Source organism: Vigna unguiculata, chromosome 11, assembly GCF_004118075.2.
Source record: "Vigna unguiculata cultivar IT97K-499-35 chromosome 11, ASM411807v1, whole genome shotgun sequence".
NCBI lineage: Eukaryota > Viridiplantae > Streptophyta > Magnoliopsida > Fabales > Fabaceae > Vigna > Vigna unguiculata.
Genome location: NC_040289.1, coordinates 29,804,938 through 29,826,268, shown reverse-complemented (window position 1 = coordinate 29,826,268; position 21,331 = coordinate 29,804,938). Strand labels below are relative to the sequence as shown.

General features: G+C 33.3%; 1 protein-coding gene across 1 annotated transcript; it reads right to left on the bottom strand.

Moving 5' to 3' along the window:
* Nucleotides 1-13,120: 13,120 nt before the first annotated feature.
* On the bottom strand, nucleotides 13,121-20,833 carry LOC114170343 (probable E3 ubiquitin-protein ligase ZFP1). The gene is made up of 6 exons (XM_028055820.1): nucleotides 20,775-20,833; nucleotides 20,492-20,624; nucleotides 19,152-19,211; nucleotides 13,704-13,763; nucleotides 13,432-13,590; nucleotides 13,121-13,270 (listed from the first exon to the last, which is right to left on the bottom strand). Exons 1-6 carry the CDS (start codon nucleotides 20,831-20,833, stop codon nucleotides 13,136-13,138), a joined length of 606 nt encoding a protein of 201 aa, XP_027911621.1. The 3' UTR covers nucleotides 13,121-13,135.
* Between the last annotated feature and the right edge of the window lie 498 nt (nucleotides 20,834-21,331).

Sequence of the window (21,331 nt, the reverse complement as noted above, 5' to 3'; positions counted from 1 at the left end):
GCCTCTGGGCTTTTTGAGGCATAATCATGAGCAAAATAAGGCAATTGGAGAGGCATGATAAAAGGTTTTGAAACAACGCGAGTGGCATTGATTCAACTAATATGATGAGTTTGAGTTGGAGTCGGTAATTTAGATTTTCCCCATTTAAAGTAATAAACTTGCCATGGACATAAAATTTGAATGTTAGTGCATTATAATCCAAGATATGAGGACCAAGTGTAGCTAACCAAGCTACTTCAAGCACCAAGTTTGTGCCTGCAACTGGAAGACTAAACATCGATAACTACAAAGCATAGTTTTGAATGTGAACTTCCACGTTTCTAATCAATTCCTCCATTGTCAAATCATGACCTTCATCCACAATGACTTGTAAACCATAAGTTGGTTCCACAAGTAATTGCAAATAATGTGCAAGGCTAGGTTGTAGAAAATTATCTGAACTTCTGCTATCCAATAGAATTTGGACTGCCACACCATTGATAGTGCCTTAAAATTTCATAGTTCCCACGCCTACGCTTCCCGTTAGAGCATTGAAATACAAGTGATGATCTAAATTTTAATTCTAAACTATGAGTGCCCTTCTTGTCATCCGGCGGCTCTGGTTCCTCAACTTTCGTTTCTTCTTCCTCCATATGTAATAATAAATATGTCTGGTTAGGACAACGATGTAATGGAGTGAACATAAGCTCTTCTCACGTCTTAATTGCATTTCAATAGTGGACATATTTCGGATGCTAGAATTTTTTTTATCTTGGTTGGTTGGGTTGTATATTAGTAGGAGTAGGTAACAATGGTGGAAGGCTAGTGGTTTTATGTGTTTGGCTCATTGTGGTTGTGGAAGGCTTGGAATATAAAAACGATAGGTGAGTTTGTTATTTAGGGGTATACTTTTCTTCATACAATTTGGCTAATGACATTGCACGAATCATGGAGGTAGGATCTTGAGCAATAACATCTCTACGTATTTCAGGATTAAGGCTACTAAGAAAACAGTCTAATAGAGCATCTGGACTTACCTAGGGATGGCAAAAACACCCATGCCCGCGGATATCCGCGGATAAAATCCGCGATGGATAGTTACTACCCGCGGGTATTTATTACCCGCAGGTAGCGGGTAGCGGGTATTTTAATACCCGCTTATAAACGGGTCGGGTACGGGTATCATACTATCCGTACCCGCGGGTACCCGTAACCCGCAAAAAATTAAAATTAAAATTTAATTTATATTTATTAAGTTAAACTTAATTAAAATTAGAAGTAACAGTATATTTTATTATGTCAAATTTAATTATAATTATAATTATAGTTATAATTTAATTTAATTTATATTTTATTTTTATAATTTTATATTAAAAAATTTATAAAATACATATTATTTTAAATATTTGCGGGTATCGGGTATCCACGGGTACCCGCGGGTTTTAAAAATATCCGCGGATATTTTTTAAGCGGATACCCGGCGGGTAAACGGACGGGTAACGGGCGGATTTTTTTGTAGCGGGTCGGGTACGGGTATCATACTATCCGTGTCCGACCCGACCCATTGCCATCCCTAGACTTACCCCATACACACAATTTGCTAAAGCAGTAAACTCACGATAATAGTCTTGCACCGATTCCTGCTGGTTAAGCTTAAAAAGAGTAGAACGTGGACATTCATATGGTGAAGGCCCAAAATTGAGTTCTAAAGCTCTGGTAAATCCGACCTATGATTGAAACGAATTATTCTTATAAAGCATTTGAAACCAAGGTATCATATCCAAATCTAGGGTTGTTAAAATGGGTTGGAACCCGCGAGCCAACCTAGCCCACCACGGGTTCGTGCCGAGTAGGGTTGAAATTTTTTTACAAATTTCAATACGGATTGATTTTTGACCCAGCTCACCTGGGCTGAACCCGTGGTGAGCCGGTTGGCTCACCAACCCGTAAATAAAGGGTCACATAAGTGTTTTTTGTTAAGTTGGGCTTTGAATTTGGGTCAAATTATGTTGTTTTTTTAGCCAACACATAGATAATTTGTATTTTTGTGATTTTGGTTTGTATTTGGAGTGTATTGAAGTTTATTTAGATTTTAATTAGAATTAGAATTTATTTTTGATTGAAAAAAAATAAAAAAATTGTATTTTTTTTAATTAAGTGAGCCTGTGAGCCAACCCATTTAACCCACCAACCCGTGGTGGGCCGGGCCGAGTTCAAATTTTTTTGGCTCGCTAATAAATGAGCCGGGTTGGTTGGCTTACTAAGTGATTAACTCGTGGAGGGTCAAGCCGGGCTAGGTTACCTATTTTGACACCTCTATCCAAATCCATGTGCACAACAACAGTAATGTGGTATTGTGCATCAGGGGTATTTTAATATGTAAAAAACTTTTCAGCCTTAAAAATCCATTCTAGGACATTAGACCCATTAAATCATCGAAAATCAAGCTTTATGTTACAAACCTAGAATGGGGATGCAATGAAGTTCGCATTTGTTAACCTAGGAGAGTCTTGATGATCACCCACGACATTTAGGGTAGTGATTGTAACTTCCATACTATCAAAACTGTTTGAGTATTCAGTATGGCGTGATTCCATCATGTTGTGTAGCCATTTAACATCAGATGCTAAGTTTTGAACATTAGAAGTTAATTCCTTCAAGCGAGTATTTTCATCCATGGAAGAGCTCGATGAAAGCACTAATTATTATGATGTTAATAGCCAAGGCAAAGAATAACAAATGAACTGCAATGATGTTGAAAAAAGATAGTCTTTGTGATATTATTTTTGTGAAAAGAAACTTAACAGTGAAAGAAGTGCTACCTAAGTAGAAATTTATAAAATATCAAAGAAAGAAGAATATGGAAGAAAGAAAACATAGACTACCCATTTCTCCCCTCTCACTATTCCCCATGACCTATATATCTATTTGAGCCTCACCCCATAATTCCACTTAAGTTTGTTACTCTCTCTCTCTCTTTCTCTCTCTCTCTCTCTCTCTTTACTGTTTTATTATTTGATGCCAGCTATCCCACCTCACTAACAGAATGAGGAAGAATTTTCAATTCAGTCCTTGCTTCACTTTTGTATATGACATAGAGCCAAGTTATTTTGAAGTATCTATAATTCTTTCTTTTGTCCTCTTTTCTGTTTCTTCTTTTTCCCTTTCTTTCTTTGTTCTTGTTTTCGTCATTTCATCTCATCATGAGGTGAGATTCCCATCTTTTTCCCTTTCTTTCTTTGGTATGATATCTCTAATTGCTAAAAGAAAGAGTGAAGATCATGCAATGTAGTTCCTACAAGTTTTAAATGAATAATATAAAGTCTCACGTATCTTAATGGACCTCATTCCTTCAATTGCTAAAAGTTTCTCTTATGTAGTTCAACATGAATGACAAGTTATAGGAAGTAGTTTTTCAAATGAATGTGATATAAAAGTGAATGTTGCTACTATGAAAAAAAATCATACTTAGCAGAGGTTTTTTTACTAGAAGTTAATATAACGCTGATAATGAATTTAACTAACGAAGGTTTTTTAACATCTGTTAAGTTGCACAAAAATACTATGGGTTTTTTTTCAAACCTCAACAAATAAATAATTTTTGAATATTCTTCATAAGCAAATAATTTTAATAAATTTCATTTTACTTTTTCCCTCTTTTAATTTATTCTTTTCCTCCTTCTTTTCCTTCTTTATTCCAAACCCTATGCCTCCACATCAACACTCTCTAAGTGCCACCACATTGCCTCACTTGCAATGTAGTACCGCATCGTCGCACTACATCGCCACACTGTTTCACCACAACACATTATTGCACCGCTTCACCATAACACATTATTGCACCTCTTCACCACTACATTGTTGCACCGCCATACCATCACATTACTATAGTGCTATACCGTCACATTATTGCACCACTGCATCGCTATGCTTAGAGATTGAATTGTTGTGAAGGATGCCAAATTTTTGCTTTAGATTTTTTTTATGAAGGAACTCTGTGTTTTGGGTGATGTCTCTGCCAAGATCTACATCATGAACTTCGATTCCCTTGGCATTCAAGTACCACACCCGATTCCTTCTTCAATTTGCGTCTTTCCTAAATTAGGTTACCTCAATTTTTCACTCTTAAACCTACATATTCTTTGCAACTTTCGTTTTCCTTTTCTTTTAAGTGGAATGGAAGGTTATGGTTCTTTTGTTAGATTGAGAGAATGAATGAGAATGTTGTGGCTGATGTGGCCACAACCATGAATTCCCCCACCCATTGTTCCACTCTTCTTTTTCTTTTCCTTTTTTTTGTGATATTTTTTTAGATATAGTCTTAGCTTTGCGACTATCTTTACCACTATTCTAGTGCTATTTTGGTATTGTTTTTGCTTGTGTGCTTTGTAATGGTGCATGAACAGATGCAGGTTTGAGCTAGTTGCAGCTGTTGTAACACCTATTTCAGGATGCCACATGTTATTTGTAAATCCATAAATAATACCATAACACATCTCTAATATCATTTTAATTAAATTGGAACTTTTAAAAACTTTATTTCAGAAAAAAAAAAACAAACCTGCCAAAGTTCATTTAAATATAAACCTTGCAAAATATCCAAAACAATCATAAGCTCCATATGTGTCTTTAACTTAACAAATTTCAAGAAAAATTCATGCTAAAAGAAATTCCGAAATCTTTTCCAAAACTCCCAAAGTTTCCCCAGCACGTCTCCTCGAACCTATGCATCACCAATAACATCTATATCAACATCTGTTCTTGTATAACACAAGTTATACGATCATCACACAAACACAAAGACAAAAAAAGTGAGGTTGAACTAACTAGATAAAACATCACATACAATATTTATCCAAACACATACTCACCCATACCTTCCAAGCCAAACAAACCCATCACATGTTCCAAAACCACAACATGAAAAATACTTCAGTCCTATTACCACCAAGTAATTACCATTGGGAATGTCATACTTTCATAACAAATCGTTTACCTTTCCTGAGCACCAACACCTTTTGGGAAGGGCTTTTCCCTTGCTTTCCATAAAACTTACAAGCAACAACTCTACATGCGCACAAACCGAAGCCCTATGGGTAAAAGAACCAACTTGACTTTATAATTACAAAAGAATACATACACCACCATCAGACACATACATACATACATGCATACATACATACATACATACATACATACATACATACGTACATGTATATATCATCATATGATCAACATACCACAACTCAATAGGTGAATTCATTATAAAATAACTTAACTCATCATACCATACATGTATCATCACCATATAACTACAATCATAGTCAAAACAAGTAAAACATGCCAAATAGGCAACATGACAATCAAAACGACCAAACAAGTATCAACACAGAAAACACCAGTCGCCTAGTGACCACCCCAATCATCATTCAACAATCACCAGTCGCCCAGCGACCACTTCGTCTCGCAATTTTTCCCTCACCCAACTACCCCGCCACTCGCCCAACGAGCCCTTTGCATCACCAACCTGGCTCGCACAACGACCAACCCTACCGCCAACTACTAGACACTAAAAAATATGAAGTAACCTCACTTTGATGTCTCTTAATTGCAAAAACATAAGAACACAAACCAAACAATAATTATAATATGCAGAATTATTAAACATATTTCCAAAGTAATCTCACTGAAATGTCTCTTGTTGCAAAATTACTCAATACTCTCATTTGTGATGAATATTACTTTCCTTGTTCTTTAAGATTAGACACACATGTATCTTTTGTAATTCCTATCTAAGTCTCACATAACTTACCAAATCTCTTGGACTAAGCATGCATCAAAACTTGCATTAAGAACCATAACAATGTGGGCCAAACACATAATCTCATTTCTAGTGAATTGCAATATTTGGTTTGATTTGATTAGTTAGGGTACTGAAGTCCCATGTCTAGGACCTTCCAACAACTAGATCATGCTCTAAGGCGTACCCCGAGACAAGCATTAAGCACAAAATAAATCAATGGAAATCATAAACATCTATAGACCAAATGCATAAAAGAGAACACAATAAAATAAAATAAAACACATAACAAAGTCTAAAAGAGATACAAATGCCTAAATTTCCTTGTGTTTGAACACAATTCCCGAACAGCGATGCCAAAAACTTGTAACGAGATTGGCAAGTGTACCAAATCACACAAGTAATAAAGTGGAAAGTCCAAGTATTGATTCCCAAGAGATTGGTGCAACACTTGACAACTCTTGCGATTCATAACTCATTTAGATAACAAATTTTTAAAAAAAAAACTATTTTTATATTTTTATGAAACATATGGTGTGCAACAATATATGATAAATGATTCACTAAGATTAGGTTAAATGATCCAATTCAAAGCAAAAACACTAAACAATATACTTCTAATTCTTTCTCTAGCATTTACACATTTTATAATAAGTCGTAATGTATTACCAACAAGTCTAAACTTAAATAATAAAAACACTATGTTTAACCATTTTTATTATAAGTTCACATTAATGATTAAGATTCTTAAATTATGAATGATTAAATGTTCAACATCTATGTCTATCATGTGAAATATATTAGTTGTTCTATCCTAATCAGGTTTCCCAAACTATCTTTCAATCAACAAGTACTCCCACATATGCAATCAATCTAGAATATGCGGTTAAAACAAGAATAGAACGCAAGAGTGATGTAAAAGAATTATATTGAATAAATTCATAAAGAGTTAAGAATACATTAAACCCAACCCACATGAATAAGGGAGTTAGCTACTCCTTAACATTTTGAATACTACAATAAGGACAACATTGACTTTTAAAAAAAACCGTTTAGGTGGAGGACAACTTCACCTACAATGTCGTCCCCCACCCTAACGACTTAACCCTTTTTTGCAAAAAATAAAATAAAATAAAGGAACCCATTTATACAAATTTGACTTCAAATAGACCCCAAATACAAAAAAGCCCATAACTTCTAAATCATGTTTGTGATAATTTTTTACGGTTTTGGATTAACTTAACCTATTTTTTGCAAAAATGAGCTAGTTAACTAAAAATTTACAAAAAGAGATGAATCGTGCCGAGTCTTAACTACTTCTATAGTAAAGTCGTTATGTATAAAAACGATTACTTTATAAATTTTGAAAAAGTTAAAGTCGTCATAATTCCTAACGACTTCTTTATATTTGTAATCAACTAGAATCATTAGACATTAGCACCCTTCCAATTACGCCAATTCTACCTAACTACATTAGCACCCTTATGTATATACCATAATAAAAATAAGGATTAAATATGTTTTTGGTCCCTCAAGTTTCAGCAAAATTTGAAATTAGTCCCTCATAAAAAAATTTGACCAATTTAATCCTTCATCTTTAGAAATGCATGAATTTAGTCCTTTTAACCAAATTTTGTTAAGTTTATCTGACGTTTCAAGCGCATTTCATGATAGTATTTGAATTATTTACCCCGTTTGACACATTTTTGCTTCAATGTTAACACAAATATTATCATAAAATGTATTTAAAATGTCAAATAAACTTAATAAGATTTGGTAAGAAGGACTAAATCCACGCATTTCTAAAAGATGAAGGACTAAATTGGTATAAAGTTTTGAAGAGGGACTAATTCCAAAATTCACTGAAACTTGAGGGACCAAAAACACATTTAACCCTAAAAATAATTATGAGCATAATGTATAATAATATACGAATCTCATTAAATTCAATAATTGACACACATAAATGGAAATAATAAATGAAATAAACAATATTCTGAAAATTCAATGTCTATAAATAAACACATTCTCACAGGGAATACATAATCAATTTTCAATTTATTTCATACATACTTACTTTATATATTCATATATTTTATATTCTCACTAACTTGAACGTCCAAGAATCTTTTATGAATAATTTTCCCTTTTATTCGATCTATGATCAATTTTTCCACGTTATCTTGGAAGACCCACAGTCTTCTCCTGAAAGAATAGTTTCACAATATTGTTATGTATCACATAAAAATAGTTACTAGACTTGTTCAACATATAAGTCGTTATATGATATCATACGTACTAAGATTGAAAATTACTATTTTCAATGTCATAAATTAAAATTAAAATTCACTTGTTTTACTATAACTAAAATCATACCTAAGCTACATTATTTAACATGAAACTAATTTCCAGGAATGAAGAAACAAACACACAAGAGAAATTGGTGTGGTGGCGCAGTTGGCTAGCGCGTAGGTCTCATAGCTTCTGAGTTATCCTGAGGTCGAGAGTTCGAGCCTCTCTCACCCCATTAGCTTTTCATTTTTCTTTAATTTTGACTAACAATGGATTGTGGAGGAAGGACATTTAAGTATTGGAGTGTTTAGTTTTCTAATGCTTCTGATTTTTTTATATATATATTTTTTGACGATTTTGTTTATAGGGTATGGGTTCTGTTTTTGCAAGATTTCATATTTCTTGAGGGTGGCGTTTTGTTACAGAGAAAGATCATTGCACATGTTTTAAACAAAGCTTATAATATTCCTTTTATCTCAATTAAGGGTGTCTGATTTTCATGTTTTTTTTTCTTAACTAACAACATGCATTCAGTGGTATGTTATTTATACTAACTTTTGAGAAGAGTACAAAATATAAGACCAAAAGGGTGGTCAATGAAACAGATAATTAAAAACACACTAATGAATACAATTCCAGAAGATGCAAGAAGTGACGAGTGAAAGGTTCTCTGAGTAAGGCACATCTATTTAGTGTAGTTGCAAACCTCAACAACGGGAATTAGCAAAGTTGAATTTGCACACGAAGTTGAAAACAAGACTGAGAACAAAGCTTGTGTACACTTATTTTAGAATATAAATACACATTACCAATATAAAAAATAATGTACACTTATTCAGTCAGAATTCACTGTCAGTTTAATTATAAAAGCCAAAAAACCACTATGTATGATGTTTGTGACTAGGGATGTCAAAAATATCCATACCCGCGGGTAATCACGGATAAAACCCACAATGGGTAGGAAATGAATATGAAAAATGGATACCCGCTACCTGCGGGTACGGGTATTTTTGATATCTGCATGTTAATAGGGCGGGTACGAGTATCATAGTATCTGTACCTGTGGATACCCGTATCCCCAACTTTATTAGTGAACCATTCTGACCTAAATTTTTCTAAGCTGCATATCTTGTCTTGTCTTCTGTCTTCATTCTTCCAGCTTTAAGTATTGGTATGTTGTCTTCTTCCAAGTAAACCCCTTGACATTCTTCTCTTTTCCTTCTTTGAAATTGGACATATACATTAAACCCTATATAGACAATGATGTTTATGGCATGTTTGTTGTCAAATGATGGAATCAAAATAAGAATACTTGGCACGTGGCAGTTGAGGTTTATTATTTGATTATTTTTCAGGAATCAAGGAGAAAGTGAACTTGTTGATCAAAGCAACTATTGTGTTAAACGTCATTTTATATTTATTTTTATAATTGTTTGGACTTGTATGAACTTGAGTTTGTTTGAACTTTGTACTATATCTAGGCAAATTTAGATAGAAGCAGTCAACCACAATTACATACCGGCCTAGGCTGCCTACTATAAAGGGTACAATGCAGTAAGGGTCCGTTAAACTCTAAACTTAGGCTCTCCATAGAGACTCATGACTTGGCCTAGCCCAAGCCCATCGAGAATTAGAATACTGGCTTAGCCCATAAACAGGGGACTAGGCGCAATGTGTGTCAGATTACTCTAGATGGCTGAAAAAAAAATTCGAAACCATAAATAAGAAGATGAAACTTAATCTACTCAACCCTTCTCTGCAAATAAAGTAAGGAAAATTCATCAACATCATTAAGAGAGATTAAATCCTTTTCACTAGTTTCATGATACAATTGAAATGTCAACTAAAAACATTGATCTAATCAGCATATCCCCGTACCAACTTGATGCCATAAACAAGTAGAATCCGTGACACATAATTAAGATAATTAATCTAGGAACTAACTAAAGACAATGAAGTGACAAAAAGACATTAAAATATTCTTTAGCAAACAATAATTATAGCCAATTATTTTAAATGTGTGTGTTCAAACTGAAAATTAATATTTTATAATATTAATTTTATAAAATATTAACTTATTTTACTAAAACTAAAATCATATTTAAGCCACACTATTTACTATTAACATTGATTATTTTCTAGAAATGCAAGATAGGTCACACGTGAGAAATTGGGGTGGTGGCACAGTTGGTTAGCACGTAGGTCTCATAGCTTTTGAGTGATCCTGAGGTCAAGAATTCGAGCCTCTCTCACCCCATTAACTTTTCATTTTTTCTTTAATTTTGACTAACAATGGATTATGGAGGAAAGATATCTAAGCATTGGAGTTTTAAAATTGTGAGTGTGTTTAGTTTTTTAATGCTTTCGGGTTTTGTATTTTAGTATAGTAAAAACTTTTCCACAAGTTCGGCTTTTTGGTAATTGAGGTCTATTGTAACTTGAAACAGAGTCAAGTCGTCATGGGAGAGGACGGCATTAAAGGTAAAGTCGTCCTTCTTCCAGCTGGTTTCACTTTTTTTTTAAAAAAAGCGATGTTGTTAGGGTGGAGGCCGATTTCTGGTCATCTCCATAGTAAAGTCGTCTTCATGGTTGACATCGTTGAATTAAGTACAGACAAGTCAGATTCCAAATGCTTTTAAATTTGGGTTATCAGAACCCAAAAAAAAAAATACTGAAAAAGTGAAGTCGTCATGTTAAAGGACGACTTCACTTTTTCCACCACACGCAAAACGTCCTTTGTAAGGACGACATTGACTTTTAAAAAAAAACCGTTTAGGTGGAGGACGACTTCACCTGCAATGTCGTCCCCCACCCTAACGACTTAACCCTTTTTTGCAAAAAATAAAATAAAATAAAGGAACCCATTTATACAAATTTGACTTCAAATAGACCCCAAATACAAAAAAGCCCACAAGTTCTAAATCATGTTTGTGATAATTTTTTACGGTTTTGGATTAACTTAACCTATTTTTTGCAAAAATGAGCTAGTTAACTAAAAATTTACAAAAAGAGATGAATCGTGCCGAGTCTCAACTACTTCTATAGTAAAGTTGTTATGTATAAAAACGATTACTTTATAAATTTTGAAAAAGTTAAAGTCGTCATAATTCCTAACGACTTCTTTATATTTGTAATCAACTAGAATCATTAGACATTAGCACCCTTCCAATTACGCCAATTCTACCTAACGACTTCAGTTGATTACACGTTAGGTACTATGATGATTTCAACTTTTTCAAGGACGAATTTATTTTAGAAGTCGTCAAGACTTATTATTACTTACATTGTCCTGTAAATTTTTTAGATTGTGTCTCTCAACTTTTGATTAGATTATGATAAATTATTTTTTAGTCTTAAACTTATTTTTTAAATAGGTATATTAATGAAAAACAAAAGAATAAATTTATTTTTTAAAATTGATAGAGAAACTACTGGTGAAGATGAAAACATGATAATATGAATATTTATCGCATAACAATGAAATGAAAGCTTGTGAATATTTTTTGAATAAAATGCATGTTAATAAAATGGAAGATGAATACTTTGCAGATCATATGGTTATTTACGTTGAAAAAGTTAACTGAAAAATTTAATTATAATTCAATTACCATGAGTTCAAAAATATGAAAAAACGATAGACATTCCTTTATATATGTGCAGTTTCTTTGATAATTATAAATGTACTAGATTATGTATTCATTTTTATTGAATTAGTCACAATAATATTAAATATATAAATTTTGAGTATATTATTTTGGTTCCCCCAAAAATTTTGGTGAAGATCCGCCATTGCCGATCTTGTTCATTTGTTATGAAGAATGAACATAGGGAAAGTAAAATAACGTTGTTGTTTGTTGTTGTATGACCCAGACTACAATGAAACACAACATTTGTTTTACTATATATATATATATATATATGTATATATACATATATATACATATATATGTATATATATGTATATATACATATATGTATATATATATACATATATATATATACATATATATGTATATATACATATACATATATATACATATACATATATATATATACATGTATATATATATATATACATATATATATATGTATATGTATATATATATATATGTATATATATATATATACATATATATATATATATATATACATATATATATATATATATATGTGTGTGTGTGTGTGTGTGTGTGTGTGTTTTTGAAGACAAGAACAAGACTAGACAGACAACGACATCGATCAGACTATAATGTATTTAACTAGTTCTACATCATCTCAACCACGCCACCATGTTTCTTCTTGTGTGACCCAACTTCAACATCATCATACAATGAACTTCCATACGTTGTTGTTTGTTGTTGTATGACCCAGACTACAATGAAACACAACATTAATTTTACTATATATATATGTGTGTATATGTGTATGTTTTTGATTGATTTGATTCTTAATACCTCTTGTTTTTAAATTTATTTGTTGTTTTAGATATCAACCAAAATATATTTTGTTATGATTTTGTAATTCCTAAACTAAAGAAATCTATAATTTCTGAAACATTTTAATTAAGTCGTTTCTAGAAGTATATCAAGCTTTTCAATCCTATCCTGAACTCAAACTCAGAGTATACAGTGATGTCTAGTTTGAACTTTTTCCTGAGAAAAAAAATCATATAAAATATTATTGTATATTTAATATTATTAATTATTATCTCAATTAGTCATCTTTCATTTATGTTTATATGTTAAATATCACGTTTTTAGGTATCAATAGTTAAAAGTAATCCGATTGTAATTTAAATCCAATATATATTTATAATAACTTGTATTTCTATAAAATATATTTATTTGATATGATATATAAGAGTATGGTTGCGAAAACTAAAAACAACTAACAACATTGTAATCTCCTAAAGTTAACATAGTAACATCAATACAACATGATTACAATTGTTCTAGTACATCGTAATAAATGAAATCGGCAATGTTAACTACATGTGCTAGAGTGTGTAGTAGATGAGAAGTGTGCACATAGAAAGAGTGAAATAAGTGCTTTCTATTCCATCTTCTATTCATGATCTAATACTTCTGATTTGCAAATGGGACAAACATTTTTTTCATGTAACCATCTTCTTATGCAATCTACGTGGTATTCATGTCGGCATCGAAGAATTCCAATCTCCTCTTGGTTCTTATATTCATCCTGTGAAATCATGCAAAAGGAAAATGTTAACTACTCTGTGATATATCAGACCCAAATGAATAATCTAGTGGAGTAAATTAAAAAGAGTAAATAATACCAATAAAATAAGACATTTGATGGATAATAATGCGTTGAATTATACATGCTACTAAAATCCATACCTGACATATAACGCAAATATCAGTTTCTTGTTCATTAGAAGTTACTCCCTCCAAGTTATTAGGCGCTAAAAAAGTTTTTGTCTTCACTACTCTTGTAAAAATTTCTTCTGACAAGCTCGTGCCTACGTTGCCAATTTGTTCAAAATACTCAACAACCTCCTATTGTCCAATTCCAAAGAGTTAGCAAATTAAAGTTTTTCATAATCACCAACTTTTTAGTATGCAAAACCTCATAAAACATTCGTAAATCAAAATATACATAATATACTTGCCTCATATGACATGTTCTCGATGTCCAAGTCAAAATAATAGTCATTTAATAAACTATCATCCTGCACAAGAAAAGACAACTTGTAAAAAAAGAAAACAAGAGCTAGTGTTTTGTTTATATTAAATCTAATAAAAATTAAAGAGAATGATGTAACATCCCAAGGGAATATTACTTAAAAATAAATATTAAAAGAAATTCATTATATTAACAGTCGTCTCGATAAAAATCCCAACGCGGGAATTTTCAATTTCATGAAAGCACGCGCCAAAATTTATATCATAATTAGTCAATGGTTACAAGTTCCCATTATTCGTGTTCATAATAAAACTTAAAATAATACATGTAAGAGAAAAATCCTAGCTCTAGTCCCAGGCTAGCCCTCACTCCGCCATCTGAACGTCCTCAGCACCACCTGTATCAACATCTGCTCCCGTGTAACGAATTACACTATCATCGCCACACACAAACAGAAAGGGTGAGCTGAGAAAATAAATAACAAGTATATAAATCATAAGATAAATCGTGCACCCATTTTATTCATTATATCTATTTCTTGGCCAAGACCTTAACCCCAAGACTTATCAGTCTTCAAATCATTCAATTGGTTAGCCTTGGACTCGGGAACATGATGCTCACACGAACCTGCCCGCTCGTGGTCCTGCCTCTACGAACCTCCCCGCTCGTAGTCCTACTCTACGGACCTGCCCGCCCGTAGTCCAACACATGTGATCCACCAGCCCCCGTACCTCCCCACACGTGGCATCTCTCAACGTGAGCACGGAACATACGAACCTACCTCGCTCGTATCCCCACGTGAGAGTAACTTAATATGAACCTCCCCGCTCATATCATCACATGTCAATCACCATCCATGAACCTACCCGCTCATGGCACAGCATCTCCCGATCCAATCAAAACATCATTATCAGTTAAAACAACACACACAGCTCATAACCTGCCACGCAAGCGCCTGGCGCACCCACCAGTACCGCCTGGCGAAACAGGTTCAGGCCGCCTGGCGGTTTACGTCCCACCACCAGGCGCTATGGCCTCTAACAGGAGCTCGCTGTCTCGCATCCGCCTGGCGGATCTCGTCTCACCGCCAGGCGCCAGCCTCTGTAGACCCCCTTAATGGGTCTCCCACCGCCTGGCGCACCCAATCCAGCCGCCAGGCGCCGTGACAGTACAGTACCACTCACTAATTTCACCTCTCTTTCAGAGTAACTCACACTCTCCTAATCTCTCCAAAGTAACAAAACAACCTTGGTGAATCGCACTCTCATTCTGAATTCTTAACCAGCCTCATGTCTGATCGTAGTGCCTATAACTCCCATTCCCAATCTCCCTATCACTCTTACGATTCATCAATTCCCTCCAACTCTATACCATAAGTTCTCCAAATTCCTAATGAAACCACACAGTACCTTTCCTCATACTACATTCCCTGCTCAGATGGCATTATCACAGTACCACACTCTCTACTCAGTTAATTTATAATTCGTTGTACGCAAATCATGGTATTACCTCGAATTTTAATCTCACTATCTCGTATTCCAGCGATACGATCCCAACAAGTATGTTCATTCAGACCTGTGACTTGTCATTAAACTCTTATTCTTATATTTACAAACTAACCTTCTTACAATCTTTCCACCTCATGCCCATACCTTCATGATTAATCCAATTTCCCTAGTTATATGCTACAGCTTATTTATCTCATACCTTTTTATCAATAGTTGACTAAAAAAACATGACTCATCCAAGTTCTATTCCTTTCCATCATTTTCTCCCCCTTTTTAAACACACAAAGCCAGACCTGCACCCATCGCCGCCTGGCGGCACGTAGCACACCGCCAGGCGGTACACCAGTGTTCTGCAGCAGCGCAGATTCCCATTACCTATGGCGTACCCCATCTATTTTCCAGTTTCCATTCCTATCAATTCCAATCATCAGGACGCAACAGACCTGCATTACGCGCTAGTTTCTATTCTCAATTTGATTCATAAAGGTGTCTCTATGTTTACACTCATGCGTAACCCCAATCGATTCATACACAATCGTCTCTCAACCTTGCCATACTCCAAATTGGTATTCAATTTCGGTCTAGCAAAGTATTCGATCACACCCACACACATCAATCACAGAAACCACATACACTCTTGTACAAATAGCATCAAAAACATCAAAAGGAACGCGACGCTGTCGCACCGCCTAGCAGGAATTCATCGCCGCCAGGCGGTTCAAGCCAAAACAAGAACAGACGCTCACCTCTGATGAGCCGCCTGGCGGTAGGGGCCAAACCACCAGGCGGTTTCTGGGAAAAACCCAGAAACCCAATCGAACAGTGCAGAAAAACAGGTGAAAGGCATGTAGTTTCAATCACCAAAGCACAATACAATGTATATATATATCTAAAGCATCGAAAACAACTCCCCTTACCTGGATTCTTTGCCCAAATTCGAATTTGTATGCCTATCCTCTCACTAAGCCTCCTTAGCCTTTGTTTCCAGTCCAAGCCTTGGTGATTTCAGCCCTACCACTTCTCTCAATCAGCCCCAAAACTCAGAAAAAACCTTGCTTATGGTGAGTACGAATTTACAGTGCACTCTTCCTCTGCTTATGACCTTCTCTCTTACAATCACCCTCACTTATTACCCTTTTAGTGCCTTATGCGAATTTTAATTAAGGATTACACCTATGCTAGTCAAATGTTCAATTAACCCTCTGTTTTCCAACCCTTAGGTTACCTCTTCTTTGGCTGCTAGGTTTCTAGTCCTTTCACATCCATGCAAAAGAAAAATTTGGCAAAAAGTACTTATTTAGTTCTCACCAAGGTTTGAACCCATACTAATGCATATACCCAACCAAGGCCAAACCATTCAACCAATCCTTATTTCATGATAAATCCTACAATTTTGAGAGTTTATCATGACACCACGCATTCAATACATAATTACATAAAAATACATAATTTAGTAACATCCAAGTGACACACATAGGACTCGAACCCAAGTCCTCACACACAATAAAGTACTCTCAACCACATGAGCTAGCACTTTTCCACGTCATAGTCCCTCACATTTATTGCTTTAAATGTTCTCGCTACCCGTCCTAATTAAATAATTAATTAAATAACTATTTAATTTTCCTGAGTCTTACAAATGACATATTACAATTTCAAGAAAGGAAACACGAGAAGAATTCATCCGATGTCCAGGAGGTGGAGGTTGCTGCATATATGCACTTGCAAATGAAGCATTTTGTATGGGTGTTGAAAAACTGCTTGGGAGATGAAAGTTGATTGAGTGACCTCTGACCTCTTGCATAGGTTGTGTTTGAAAATTAAAGACATGGTACTCTGGATGGTCTGACCAAAGAGGGGCAATGGGTTGATAGTGTTGATCACCTAAATGTTGCCTAGAATGAAACCATTAGAGTCATGTGTGATCATATATTCCCCAAAACCATAGTAGGGTAATATAGGAATGCCAATTTCAGTGTGCCTTGTATTATGGTGAGCAATTGAAGAACTAGCACCCGAAGCATTGAAATGTGGATTCAGATATACAACTAAACTAGATGAAACTGGAACATGTATGTTAAGATTTGGTTGGTGTCCATCCCATTCTGTCATTCTATGCATTATGTCAGTTTCATATGCATCTAGAATGTAATGAGAATCTAGATTAGTTGTTCTCGCTGAAACTGTTGCCTCTGTGGACATATTTGATGATGCAATTTAATCCTATTATACAAAATTGTGTGAATAAATTTAGTCACCTTCAAAATAATAATTAAAATTTTAAAATCAAATAAACAACATGACCAAGAAAATAAATAATAAGTTATGTTCAACCTTCTACTGGATAGTTACTTTCCAACAAATAATTTAATATGGTAACATTACTACATGTGTCCATTAAAAGTGGAGGTTTTAATACTGATTTATTAGGAACTATACTTCTCTATACAAACGAATAAGAAAAGTTAACCAATTTGAAACAATAAGATGACAAAGGAGAACCACAAGATATTCACAAACAAACAATGAGTATTTGTGAATGTTATGGTAAACCACTTTTTGAATACTAAAAATATTATTATATAAGCCAAAAGTACAAATTTAAGCCAACAACATCATCCCACCAAATAGGGTTAACAACCGGAGATGTGGACGAGTTTCGCTATCCTATACTTATCTCCACAGAAAATCATTCATCCTCATCCCCATATCAAATTTTTGTCTATCCTCATCCCCACTGGATAACGGGTATATTCTCATACCCATACTCGTACATATTTTCTTAATGCTTCAATATTAATTAATTTTTATAAAATAATTAAAAATTACGATAAAGGAAACATAATATTATAAAATATTCAATATTAAGAGGAGAGTTGTTTCTTCGATATATCAAATATTATCAAGAAATTATAATTGTATACATTTCAAATTAGTATACCAAATAAAATTTTATAGGAACCAAAACATTTATTAAATTTGAAAACATTAATGGAACCTAGTTGATAAAATTTAAAAATATTTTTAAAAAAATATAAAAGGAAAAAAATATTCAAATTAAAATATATTTTAAATGTTTGTTTACTTCAATTTTTTAAATTTTAATGAATCTATTTTTTATCCAATAATAAATGTTATAATACATGACTTGATCAAAATCATGCACAAAACAAATATTAAACTAACAATAACAAAATTTTAACATAGATGTTGTATATTTTGAATTTCAATATTTGTTGGATAGTGATAAAAATAATTCATGGAAATTACATTAAAATTTTATATTATAATAAATAGAATTTAGTTATTCAATTATAGTGACAAAATTACAGTATGATTGATAATAAATTAGAAAATAAAAAATAATTATGTAAAATATAATTAAGGGTATGATAAGATGAAGAATATCTTAGAGATTTAACAAACTTTTCAAATATCAACACAATGAATGGTTGAGAAATAATGAAAATTGATTTAGCGAACTAAAAGAGTTCTTCAAATGAAAGAAAATTTAATAAAATAGAGTTAAGAAGAAAAAAATTTTATATTACCTAGTAGATGAAAGATTTATGCTATTAAACACTTAAATTGAAAGGAAAATATACAATAAATAAAATTATTAAAAAAGAACAAAAATATTTAAATGTGAGACATAAAAAATATTTAATTGACATACATCATTTAAACATAATTACGCAAATGTTATAATTATATGAAAAATATATTGGAGATGGAAATAAATTTCATGAGAAAAAATAAAAAATAGAAAGTGTTTTGTGTGTGTGTGTGTGTGTGTGTGTGTGTGTGTATATATATATATATATGGTTACAATTTTAATAATTTAAAGTGGAAAGAGGATATGGTGGGGACAGGTATTATGGCGGGTATGAGGACAAGGACATGGTGGATATTTACATCCTCATACCCAATTGAAATTCAGTGATTTCCCATATTCATACACATACTCAATCAATGCGGGGATTCCCTAAGAGAATGGGGACGAGTTAAGGAAATACCAACGAGAACAAGTTTATTTGTCATCCCTACCACCAACTAGTAATCCAAAAATACAAAGAAAATCACTTAATTTGTATGCCAAGAATAATATTCCAATGATGAAAACCCAAAATTAAAAGGAATTAAAAGAATAACACCAAAGTTTGGATCCAAGATTATCATCACTTATCAACTAAAACTGAAAACGAGGAGAACATATACATACCTCGTTATCAAACTCACAAGTTTTTCGTAGATTTTCGACTCAGGTTCCCTTTGAAGAAAAAATTAGTGAAAATAAAGAATCCAAAGAAAGTACTAGCAACGAGGACAACGAGGTGAGCAAAAAGTAAGAAATGGTTAATAGTGTGTAGTTTGCAAAACTAGCATGGATTATTTATATGTATACAAATTAAAATAAAAGGAAATCTTTAGTAAAGATAAATTCAATTTTTAATATTTAATTCTAAATATCTATTTTATTTGATATGGGTGCCATTTTATCTTTTAAAACTGAAAAAAATGAGGTATATAAAGATTATTTTATTTCATAAAATAAATGCTATGTGTGTCTATAACTTTAAAACTTTAAAAGTAAAAGTAAAGAAATATATAAGATAAAATATAACAATGTATACATATAATAATAAAAAATACAGAAAATACAACGACTTCTAATTAAAAACTCGACGTATCTATATATACAAAGGATAAATTATATCTTCTCACATAAAATAGATTACGCACAATAATAAAAACTAAGATCAAATATTATATATTTGATCTTTTATTTGAGTTCCACAAATATTTCATAGATAAAGTACAACGGAATATCTATCAAACTTACAATATAATATTGCGATAGTTTTGTGGAATAATTAATTTTGGTACTGTTTTTTATATAATTATTTTATTTATTTATTAAAGATAGAAAGTAGTTGGATATACATAAATTAAATGGTATATATATTGTTCTGGTTCAGGAAAAAATACTAGATAATTCTTCACCAAAACAAAAGGAAAGTTTTTGTGACTTGCTTAGGCCAAAAAACTCTCGTCCCTTGACCATGGGAGCAACCTTCTTATTTATATCATAATCAGTTACAAAATATTAAATTCTAGATATACAAAATAAAATAATAATAAAAATGAAATTATCTTCTGCTCCTAAAATATCTCTAAATATAATAACAAGCTCATTAACTCCTGCAAACATCACCAAGCACAGAACTTAACGGGATTAGTATTCTACCTCGGTGCCTTACTGACCCGATACCAAAACCCACTTGTCCTCTCGGTCTGTAACCGAATCAATCCTCTAGTCCAGTACATAGCTCTCCAAATTCTGCACGATCTCGCCTTTAAAACGAGGAGAGCAGAATTTGTCTTGTCAATAACTGCCCTTCACCACTCCCCGTAAAATCATTATTACTCCCTGCATTTACGCCTCCACGTGTAACCCATCTAACGGTTACCCTTTCACTCCCCTTTTTGAATACCAAACGACGCTTGTTTCCCCCTTTTAATTCGCACCATTAAACTATCCCCTCACCTTTCACATTCGTCACACTCAAGCTTTTTCGACTCCCCAACGTCTTGCTCAACCGCCATTTCCTTCTTCCAGGTATTTCTTCTTTTCCCATTCAAATTCCACACCTGCACTTTCTTGCTTTCTGTACTTACTTCTTATACATTATCTCTGTTTTCTGCGCTGTGTTTTAGCTTTCACTTGTTTTTCCCTTCTTTGATCACCCCTAACTTATTTTGAGAAAACTTTTCCCTCGACATACCTTTAATCGCCCTCCATGAATGATCACTATAATGCCCTCTATTCCTGGGCCCCTCTGGCCTTGCGGAGGGAAACCTCAACCATGACTACCCTTACTAGGGTTAGAGCTTTTAGACGCCACCAAACCTTATGTAAAAGCAATGAATCTGATGTAACTTTAATCGCCTGCGAAGGTGATGAACCTATCTGTAGGGATGGCAATTTATTCCCTATTTCCCCTCAAAAGTTTACCTTTATGTATGTCACCTTATTTGAAAAGCTAGGTTTACGTCTTCCTTTTAACACCTTCGAGAAAGAACTCCTCACTATCCTGGATGTCT